The sequence below is a fragment of the Phacochoerus africanus genome, chromosome 2 (genome assembly GCF_016906955.1).
Source record: "Phacochoerus africanus isolate WHEZ1 chromosome 2, ROS_Pafr_v1, whole genome shotgun sequence".
Lineage (NCBI taxonomy): Eukaryota > Metazoa > Chordata > Mammalia > Artiodactyla > Suidae > Phacochoerus > Phacochoerus africanus.
In genome coordinates, this window is record NC_062545.1 from 177,366,375 (window position 1) to 177,378,259 (window position 11,885).

At 37.5% G+C, this 11,885-nt stretch overlaps 1 protein-coding gene across 1 annotated transcript; it reads left to right on the forward strand.

Annotated features, from left to right (window-relative positions):
* The first annotated feature begins 260 nt into the window (after positions 1–260).
* C2H14orf28 (chromosome 2 C14orf28 homolog) lies at positions 261–10,933 on the forward strand. Its single transcript, XM_047767240.1, has 5 exons — positions 261–579; positions 3,547–4,071; positions 5,897–5,986; positions 7,294–7,428; positions 8,724–10,933. Exons 2-5 carry the CDS (start codon positions 3,548–3,550, stop codon positions 8,905–8,907), a joined length of 933 nt encoding a protein of 310 aa, XP_047623196.1. The 5' UTR covers positions 261–579; position 3,547; the 3' UTR covers positions 8,908–10,933.
* The last annotated feature ends 952 nt before the right edge of the window (positions 10,934–11,885 follow it).

An 11,885-nucleotide genomic window follows, 5' to 3' on the forward strand; every position in this document is an offset into this window, starting at 1 on the left:
TTAAGTCCTAAAATGGTACGAACCTCAAAAAGCCAGGCAAGTTTTGCCTACAAAGCTCCGCCTCGGTGTAAACCCTGCCCACTTCCGGCTACCCCACCCACTTTCTGACAGTGGAATACCGCCCCTCTCTGCGAGGTCCCGCCCCCTACACCTGATCCTGGTGCCCATTGGGCGAATCTGGATGCTGGGTACACACCCAACACACGCACGTTTGGCAGGGGCGTCTTCGCGCCTGCGCAGCAGCGTCGTCAGGCAGCTGTGAACAGGGGAGTGGGGACTGGGGGGAGGGGGGCGGAGGTCAAGCCGAACCTTCCTCCGTAATAAGAAGCTACGCGCCCCGCGGTCCTGGCTCGGTGGGTCCGGTCGGATCGGGCCTGGGCGCTGGAGCTAGCTGTGGCTCCCGCCGCGGCGGGTGCGATGGAGGCCGTACCGGAGCCCAGCGGTCACGCCGGGGGAGGCCGAGACAGCCGGCGGTGCTGGTAGATGAGGCGGCGGCGGTGGCGGCAGCACGGACTCTCCATGAGCAAGCGGAGGCGGCGACGGGTGCGGCGGCACCGGCGGTTTTCGGTCCCCGAGGAGGTACGAAAGTCGGCTTCCGGATGAACGGAGACTGGCTCGTGTGGGAATGCCTTCCACATACAGGCCCTCCCGCCCATTACCCGCAGCCCCAGGCGGGCAGGGGACGCCCATCCCTTTCACCCGCTTCTGGTTTGGAGACCCTCCCGTTGTGCGGGGCCAGCCGTCAGTGCCGGGCCTCCCCCCTGCGCTCTGGGCCGGGGGCGGGGTGGGCGTGGCCGGAGTGCGGCGGACGGAGGAGGGCGCACACCGCCACTCCAGCGGGTCCTGCCCTCAGACTCGCGCTGCTTCGAGCTGGAGCGCGTGGCCGCTTTACAGATTATTTCGGGGCGCTGATTCGGGAACGAACCCTTAGGACCCTCGAGCTCTTAGGGAGCCCGACATTCAGTGCCTTGGGCAAATGGTCTGGTGCTCACGACCCGCGTGGGGTGGTTTGCTACCCTTTGAAATGACCCCAAAAGAAAGGTGTCGTTTTGCCAAGAAAATAGAGGTCTGGTGCGCTTTCTATGTTTATTCAAACTGGAAGGCCTGTTGAGGCAGGAAAATAAAGCCAGCAGGGTGCCTTCTCTATGGCTTCTAAATCAGTGCCTAACGAAACAATGTTTTTGATATATGGCCAAAACTTAAGGCAATTTAAGTAAAGCTCTTTGCAGCTATTTCGCCATCTTTTAAAGTCATTTTTATTGTCATTTGCTTTGAAACAAATCTGCTCATTCATACAGAAGCAAAATTGTGTCCTCTAGTTCTTTTAATCCTCTCTTACCCCCTCCCTTTTTTTCCAGAAAAAGGCTGGAGAAGTTAGTTTCATTTTGTATGTATGTGTGTATAATTGTAGTTAATTCTCCTAGAGTGTAACTATTGCTTTATAGAGCTATAGTTGCTCATTTGTAATGTCTAAAAGATAATTTGGCCAAAAATACTGCAGAAATTTACAATTTCTTTCCAATGCAATATTTAGGAATCTGAACACAGAGGCTTAATATGTAACCTTGCTACAAAGTTCTTTAAAATTCAATAGATATCAATCAAGCCACGAAGAAAGTTATTTTTATTTTTAAAGTATTTAAGTGTTTTATGATTTTTAAATAATCTGCTCTGGAACATGTCAGTTCCTGTTAAGAGGGAACTGAGTTTGTGGTTTCCTAGGCTCTAGATTTGCCACGCCCTCTTATTCCTGAGTGGTTGACTACAGCCAACATGTTCGCCATATATAAACATTTACACTTAAGACTAAATATAGTGTTGAATATTTTAGAGTCCACAGTATCTTGCCAGTTGAAAATACTGTGTGCGTGTGTGTGGAAACTGAATTTTTAGTCTGCCAGTGTTGCAAAATGGGTTTGAACGTAATTCTTTACTCAAATAAAACACATAGGTCTGCAGCTTTGAGTGTTGGATTCATACTGTGCTTGGGAGGATGTGGCACTTGAAAAGATAAAGTAAGACACTGACCTCAGCCACTAATTTCTGTTTCTGTTCTTCAGATGCTTCCCTTTTTCATTAAAAAAATTCATTTCCATAAAAGTAACATATTGGGAAACCCTATGGTATTCTTAGTTTAGACACTTGTTTGTACCAGATAAAGTAAAGCAGTATTTCAGTTTGGTTTCATTAGGACCTTATTCTTTAATTTTTAAAATTTTGCTGTATAAAACATGCATATGACACCAACATGTTTATTAGAATACTGTCAGTGGCTTTAAAAACAAAATGCTTAGCTATCCTCAAGATAGAGGTAAGATGGATGCCATTTCAAATAGGGAGTTCATTCCCAAAACATGCAGAGAGGGGAATCAGGATAATTATCAAGTTCTCAATTAGATCTTCACAGCATGGCCTCCGTAGTTAAAATTATAGACTATCTAGCATGGTCCTCAATTGCAAGTAAAAACCCCAAAGTGTATTGAAATGATTTTTGTGTTAGCTCTGCTACTATTCAATTAAGTTCTTAGGATTACTCTTCATATGTTATCTTTCAAAGCCAACTGGCTGAAATTCCCCTTGTGTCTCAGCAGGTTAAAAACCTGACATAGTCTCCATGAGGATATGGATTAGATCCCTGGCCTCGCCCAGTTGGTTAAGTTGCTCCAAGTTGCAGCATAGGTTGCAGTGTGGCCCAAATCCAGTGTGGCTGTGGCTGTGGCTGTGGCCTAGGCTGGCAGCTGCAGCTCCTATCCAGCCCCTAGCCTGGGAACTTCCATATGCCACAGGTGCTGCCATGAAAAGAAAAAAGAAAAAAGAAAAAAAAAAGCCAATTGGCCATTATTCTATAGCCTAAGAATTCCTTTATATCAATTTCATAAGTGGAATCACACATATTAACAAGAAAATGAAGCACAGCTTGTATTTTGGAGGGAGGAAGAGGTTTACATTAGGAATACATTCAACCAAATTTAGATTGTATCTTTAAATAGTTTCATTTTTATTTAGGATTTTTTTTACTACAGGGGTTTCCTCTATCAGTGATAAAATGCCATATAATTAGTATAAAGTCCTATCAAATGACCATTCTGTATCTCAAAAAAAGGCTGCAAACTTCTTAAATGGTCTTTCCGGAGACTATGCATTTTGCCAAAAAATGACTCATAACTTAAATTGTTTTAAATTTTTCTGTTATGTTGGGAGTCCATCTAGCCAAATTTAATTTGAATCTTTATTCCTTTTTTGGCATCTGTGGCATATGGATGTTCCCTGAACAGGGATTGAACCTGAGCTGCATGTGCAACCTACACCACAGCTGCGGCAATGCTGGATCCTTAACCCCCTGCACTGAGCCAGGGGATCAAACCTTTGTCCCAGCAGCCACCAGAATTGCCACAGAGACAATGCCAGATCCTTAACCCACTGTGCCACAGCAGAAACTCCTAATTTGAATCTTTAGATAGTTTTATTTTCATTTAAACATATCTCATGCATTTAAAATATAAAGTCACAAATTTACAAGTACTATCTTAAACTTTTAAAATGCAGGATGAAGACACTGTTTGAAGAGATCAAAGCATCAATTAAAAATAACTATAATCAAGATCGCTCATTTTGGAGGCCTGTTCTTCCTTGGGGAGGTGTTTTTACTATCAAAGCTGGCCGCAAAGCAGTATCCTGTACACCACTCTATGTTGAAATAAGACTGAAAAATACCTGCACCATAGATGGATTCTTGATGTTATTGTATGTCATTCTCAATGAAAATGAAAATTTCCCTAGGGAACTCTCTCTTCATTTAGGTAGAGAATTTGTAGACTGTTTTCTTTATTTAATGGACACCTACAGTTTTACAACTGTGAAGCTACTTTGGATTTGGGACAAGATGGAAAAACAGCAATATAAATCTGAAGTTCATAAAGCTTCATTAATAATAGATTTGTTTGGGAATGAGCATGATAATTTTACAAAAAATCTCGAAAATCTCATGTCAACCATACAAGAGAGTTACTGTTCCAACTGGCGATGCCCAACTCGAGTGCAGGAAGATCAGCAGCGCACAATTAATATAAAGTAAGTTGCTCTAAAGTCTGTTTTGTCACCTAGGAAAAATAGCATACTTTTGTATAATGAATGATAGATAGATGGATAGATAGAGTCAAAGTACGTTTTAAAGTACAGATCCTGTTTAATAACTTAGGCATAAAGCAACCACACCAATGCAAGACTTTAGGTCCCATGACAAAAATGTTAATCTTCTGTTACATCCAAACATCTCAGAATTTACTTTGCAAAACCAGTTGATAACTATTTCACCTGCAAAGTAATGACCTATTCAGTATGCAAAATGTTTTGCTCAGAATTTACTAATATGACTATGAAGATAATCCCTTATGTCACAAATTTCAACTTTCAAAAAACAATACTGTATTGGAATGTTTCGCTGTTTGAATATAAGTGGGCTAGTTCTATATGAACAGGAAGATCCATGTCATGGCTAGGGCATAATCAGAGACAGAAACTTCAAACCTGAAATAATGAATACCTGAAAAGGGTATGTATGTGAACACTTGGCTAGGAAAGGTGCTGATAGCCTGCTGAGTATTTTAGGCTTTCAGAGAAAAGGCAGACCTCCAAGTTGGTAAATGACAGGGAGGATGGCCAAACTGGCAAGACCCAGTGGAGTATTAGGAAACATTAAAACCCCCAGGGGACATGAGCTGGAAAAAGGATAATTGCCAGTGTGTGTGTGGCGGGGGGGGGGGGGGGGGGGGGGGGGGGCGGGGAAACAGGACAGAAAAACAGACCCAAACACATTGTTGTCAGAAGCATATTTGGCTCTGTGGGTCAGAAGAACAGCCTAATAGATTGTTCCCTTTTTGGGAATGTATGTCACATATCCCAACTTTTTAAATTCACATTTTCTGTATAGCATATTTAGTTTACTATTATAACATCATGCTACTTAGGGAAAGCTGAAGATACATTATTCTTTTTAGAGTCTACCAATTAATGTCCCTTTTGTCCTGATACACACTTTGTCCATTTTGCTGTATCACTGATGATGATTTTGAAATCTCCATCAGAAGAAAAAAAAAGTTGTTACTCTAAATCATAAAGGACTAAAAAAAAAAGTGTTTCAGAAATTTGTCTTGCTTTTAAAAAACTAGTATCTTTTAATCTGTGTGTATTTTGAAGCTATAATGAAACACCTTCAATCCTATATTAATACCAGTATTTTATGCTTCTCTTAATATTTCTTATCATACTCTATATAACTTGTTAAGTCTTTTGCTTGTTTTTATCCTGTATTTAAAATCACATCTTCAGTTCCCTGGTGGTCTAGCAGATTAGGGATCCAGCATTGTTACTGCTGCGGCTCAGGTCACTGCTGTGTTGCAGGTTTGATCACTGGCCCAGGAAATTTCATATACCACAGGTATGGCCAAAAAGAAAGAAAGAAAAAAAAAAACTTCTAAAGTATGTAGGAAAAGATCTTTTAACAAATCAGGAAATTGAGACCAACAGTGGCTCTAACTTGCACTGAGTCAGGTCACTAATCAGCTACTGTTCTAATTCTGGGTCCTGCTTTCTTCCAACACCACCAGAATCCCCTCTATTGAATCCTCTTGGAATTTTAAAAGTAACAACAACTACATATTTTAAAATCAGGTTACAGAAAGATTTGGTGTTTCTTAGAAAGCTTCATGCATTAATGTTTAAGTTCAACTGGTTTCTGTATTCTCCATAAGAAATGTAAAGATGAATAACAGAGGTTATACTCGGCTTGCTTGTGCAATGCATTGACCTGTAAATGAAGACCTGTAAATTTTGCTATCCTAATAATGTATTTACATGCATTAAAACAGTTCTTACATGCATTTTACAATTGTTATAGTCCTCCTCAAGAAATTCCACATGGAAACTTGATACGACTGGCTGTGGATGAGTTATTCTGTTCCAGGATTGAACTGTGTGAAGAGCGTGGGTGAGTACATGATAGACATTTAAGATGAAAATATTTCTATGTTTTTTTATAAAGAAATCTGGACTGATAAGTTCTTTGATGTTAATACTTTATGAAGTGGCCACTCAGAAGTATTTAGGAAGCCTAGTAGTTTGGAATCTTAACACTGTCTAGTTTACTGTGCCATTTTATGTGGTATTAACATTACTATATAGAATATAATACTACAGTTACTTGATGAATACAAAGCAAATGCCTTTTTTTTTCCCCACTACTGAGTAGGTACAATAAAACCTTGGTTAACCAGAACCCTAAATCAGGTCCCTAAAATTAACTGGAATTTTTTTCTGCACTCCTCATTTAGGAGAAAGGTAAAAGACAACCAAAAAGTTTAATTTAGTCTTTCTAGAAAAGTAAATTCAAAGGGGCAGAACATATTCATCTCAATCTCAACAATTTTTATGTCTGCAGTATTGTGCAATGAGATTTAATATTTAGAAGGATAATCTTATGCCTAATTATTCACAAAAGAAGGAGAGAATAAAATACCTTCGGTTAATTGTACTTAAGTCCAGAAAGTGAACTAGTATATTTTTGCAACAAATACAGAAACAAAATGGTTTTCTAGTAACTTATTTAGTCAATGTGTGTCAACCAAAATACTGTGCCCCGAGCATTCTGGATTCAGATTTTATTGTATAATTGTATTTGTTTTATTCTGACCCATATACTTAATACCTGATACGTTCTTAGAAAACAAAATTCTCTTCATCCTAATGGCAAAAGGAAGCATTTAGGGGGAACTGCATTCAGTATCTTGTAAAAGCCTTTAATGGAAAAGAATCTGAAAAAGAATGTATATGTGTATAACCAAATCTCTTAACACCTGAAACTAACATAACATTGTAAAGCAACTATACTTCAATTTTTTTAAAAAAGAAGCAATTCACGAATTTTCTCCAGTCTGAAGAGGACGGTAAGAGTCATGTTATTCCCTATCTGCCATTATTCCTGTTTGAAACCAGCCCAGAGAAAGAAATGTGTATTTACAAATAAAAATTTTTATCTCATTTCAAAAAACTACATGCTTTTATAAGCTTAGATAAAAATAGTTTTTCCTGGACTTTTAAAAGTATCATTTTTTATTTAGAATCTCACAGTTTATAAACACTGGGAGTTAGGTATGTAAGCTGTTTAGTCATAACATTTACCCATACCTAAAATAGTTAATTATGCTTATTATGAAATTAAGTAATAAAGACAACTCAGAGTGGTAAAAGTCATCTTTGTCCCAGTGTATTAAAGTTCATGCCTATTTTCAATTTTAGGTGCGGTGGCTTAAGAGAATTTTCCCAACGAGTGTTTTGCCATGGGGCACCCCCTTTTGTTGTCTTAAATATGCAGCATTGGAAGTCTGAAGATCTGGCATATGTACCTTATTACTTGGATTTATCTGATCACAAGTACGTGGTTTTTATGGTTTGTTTTATAAAACTAGTAAAAAATAAATTTATATTTTTCTGCTATTCTGTCATGATTTTGACAGCCCAAGGAAATGGATATTGTTGAAGTTCAAGTCATAGCTATCTCTAGATTTATGCAACCTGAATGAGGTAATCTACGGCAGGGAGTCAGGTGCTGGCAGTGTGCATAGGGATTAGGTGCTCAGACTATAGAATAGATTGAATTGGGCTCAATTCCCAGCACTACCTTATAAGCTATGTGACCTTGAGCCTATAACTTAACCAGTTTATACATCAGTTTTCTTATCTATAGAATGGAGATGACAGTACCTATCTGCTGTCATTATTGTGAGGATTTATTTAATAAGAGTATATGTAAAGTGTTTAGGATAGTACCTGAGACATAGTAAAAAGTAAATACTGGCTGGCTATTACTTGTATTTCAAGTCAAAGTGGTGTATAGCATGAGGTCACCATTTAAACACAAAATGTTACTTCCATCATTTAAAATATCTGCATACAAATTAGGGCATTCATGGGTCTTTGAACTTTTTGTCATTAAAAGCTTTTTTGTGGAGATTTTTTGTGGCACAATCATAAGTTAAGGATCCGAGGTTTCACTGTTGTGGCTTGGGTCTCAGCTGTGGTGCAGGTTCAGTCCCTGGCCTGGGAACTTCTGCATGCCATGGGTGCAGCCAAAAAATAAAATGAAATAAAAAATAAAATAAAGTAAAATCCTTTTTGTGTGTTTTCTCTTATATAATACAACCATGCAGGTTATAAATTAATCTGTTAAAATATGTTTATTAAAATTCTTAAACTATATGAACTTTTAAAATTCTTAAGCATCTTACTCCAAATTACCAATTATATAGTACATACTTTTTACAGATGGATATCTTTTTCAGGGAAAAGAATGTGAGCAATCTCAGTTTTCTTATTCCTTAGTTAAGAATTCAAGAAATTTTTTTATTTTTTATTTTTTGCTTTTTTTTTTTTTAGGGCCATATGTGAGGCATATGGAAGTTCCTAGGCTAGGGATCAAATCAGAGCTGCAGCTGCTGGCCTATGCCACAGCCATAGCCATGCCAGATCTGAGCCGCGTCTGTGACCTATACCACCGCTCATGGCAGTTCCAGATACTTAACCCACTGAGCAAGGCCAGGAATTGAACCTGCATCCTCCTGGATACTAGTAGGGTTCATTACCGCTGTGCCACAATGGGAACTCTAGGGATTTTTTTTTTAAAGAAGAGTGTTGTCATTTTCTACTGTACTTTGTCATTTAATTTGCAGGTATTTGTTGGAAGGTGCCACATTGTTTAACAAAGAGGAACATCATTATTCTGCAGCTTTCCAAATTGATGGACACTGGATGCACTATGATGGCCTCAGAAATGTGAATTTAATTTTGTTAAATAAACCCCCAGAGTTTCTCCTCTTGTCATCATTGGTTTATATTCGAGCAACAGAGAAATAAATATAGACTGATGCTAAATTAAATTGTTTTCCCTCCTGCCATGCTCCCCCAAATGAAGGGCTTTTATTTTGTATATACTTGGTATCCAAGGAAATAGTTCAACTATGTTAGTTTCAAAGGTGTATTTTCTAGTGTTTACCCCCAGGTAAATGTTTTATATAGAGAATCTATGCAAAAAATGTTTGTATTTCTTTTTTTCTATATCCCAGGTTATTTTTATACAAGCATTTTTTATGTTAAATAAAATGTATCTTGTGGCCTTTGTATTTGTTATTTATATGTACCTCAAGTTTGTTTTTTGTGTTTTTTTTTTTTACAATTCTGTCTTTGAATCCAAGAAAATACTTCATCATTTGAATTCTCAATTTTTCTTTTTGGATAGCCAAATAAAACCTGGGTATAAGTCAGTTTTCAGTTTATATAAATTCAAAATTTATCTGACTGTATTTATTTGCCCTACCTCACTATAATCCAAAGTGCACTATTGGATCTAGTATGGGTTTGAATGTACAACTTATAGATGGCTGTCTATTTTATCTGTTGATTTGCCTAATGGCCCTGCAGCAATTTTTTAAAATACTTTGGTGAGAATGTTCTTCTGAACTTGAATTATTTCTTTATAATGGCAAGTTACTTTAATAACCACTTGCTAAAATATTAAAAATCTACAAGTGTATTTAAGTGTTAACTAAGATCCTAAGCTTAATTAAAGTTATTGTTACAAATATATAGCTAATCTAAATATTTATAATAAATGTAATAGAAATTCTCTAGCAAAAATTTATTTTGCAAAAAGACAATTATTTTAAAAAATATTAGGCAAACTATATGTTTACTAATGTTGGATTAACAATGGAAATGTACTTTAAATATATATTTAAGAGAAAATGGGTGCCTGGGAATACAGTTGATCCTTAAACAACTCGGGGGCTGGGGCACTGACCCTCCACCCCAGTCAAAAATCCCCATGTAACTTTACAGTCGTCCCTCCATATTTGTGGTTCCAAATCAAACAACCTTGGGTCATGTGTGTTGGTGGTATAGTGATGAGCATAGCTGCCTTCCAAACAACCTTGGGTCATGTAGCACTATAGTACGTATTTATTGAAAAAAATCCATGTGTAAGTGGACCCACACAGTTCAAACCCATGCTGTACAAGGTCAACTGTATTTCTCTACCTAGTAAGTCATATTGGCACAGAGGAAAAAATACTTCAATTTTTGTGGTAACATCTGTGTGCTCCCTTGTAAATAGTAAATTGATAGCATGAGCCTTTCTTTGATTTGCAATATAAATCACCAGAATGTTATAGTTATCAGAATATTATGTTTCTTTTCACAGACCCGAAGATCTCTCTTTCTTTTGCAATTTAAAAGAAAAAAATTAAGTACTATTCTCAAGGGAAAATACTTTTTGAAATTTATCACCATTTATTTTAGTGTTTATATTTCAATAAACAGCCTACCTTAGGTTTCAGGTTGAGATTGAGTGCAATATTTTTGGAGATTTCTACATAGCAATGCAGTTCACTGCCGTATACCAAATTGCAAAGGTTTAATTCAATAAATTAAGTCTTACATGCTTTGGTGCCATGCTGAGATAACTTACTGAAGAATGGATAAATGTGAGTGCAATGCTGATGAAAATGCCTTTTTATCTTAAGTAAAAAAAGGAATATTCATAGCATTTGCTCAAAATAGTGATTTATTTTACTAAAAAATTAACCCCGGGGTTTACTTAAATAGTTCCCCACATGTCTTTAAATAGGATTTAATTTATAGTAAACTTTCCTGGGGACATGAATCAAAGTACAAAAAACACGAACATTAACATATATAAATGGTATCATTAAAAAAATTATTCCTAATGCAGATTTATTATTTTATGAATTGCACTTTATTTGAAATAATAATAGTGTATCATGAAACATTGACTTACCTACCTCACAGGGTTGTTGTGAGGATTAAAATGTTTGTTAATATCTTGACTACCTTAAATATGCTAATAAAAAAAACATTTTTTCTACCTCTTTTCTGTACAGGCAAGTCTCCTAGATTTTCTCTTATTAATGAACTTTTCAGATTTTTTTTAAAAAATTGGAGTTCCAGTTGTGGTACAGCAGTTAAGAATCCAGTGTTGTCTCTATGAGGATCCAGGTTCAATCCCTGGCCTTGCTCACCAGGTTAAGGATCTGGCATTGCTGCAAGCTCTGTCATAAGTCGTAGGTGCGGCTCCCATCCTGCGCTGCTGTGGCTGTGGCCAGCAGCTGCAGCTCAAATTCAACCCCTAGCTCGGGAACTTCCATATGCCATAAGTGTGGCTATAAGAAGAAAGTAAAAATTATTTACTTGTGCAGTAGCTCACATCGGTATGGAACTACTGTGTAATGGAATGTAAGTATGCCTTCTGGACCCCAGATGGTTAGGATATAAAGATAATAGATATTTTATTGTTATGATGGTAGTTGAAGAACTTATTCCCCGATGATCAAGTAGTGAGTAGAAAAGGGGTGGGGAAAGTATGAAGTAAACAAGACTATCACAAAATGTGAAAGGGTATGGAAATTTTTTATAACCTTAAACACCCTTAGAGAGGTTGGAATGCTAGGATAGTAGGGCAAAAGATATAAGGGAATAATAAGAATGTATTTTTAATCAGAATACCACAAACTACAACTAGACCTATGGGGAGAGCGGAAATTTTTAAACCCTGACCTCAATCAAAGGGGGGATAAAGAACAAATAAAGCAAATTTAAAGAGAACTTGCTAACCTTTACAGAGAAATCTCCAACTTCTCTTCAGCAAAAGAAATCTTAACCCCCACCAAACTTGACAAATATTGTAGGTTTATCCTTTATAAAGTGGCTTGTCATTATTGTTAAGGTTTACTTGACATCTGAGGCATTGATACTGAGTCTGACCCAATCAAAGAGGAAGAAAACTAAAGATAACCACCACAGACATTCTTACTAGGGTG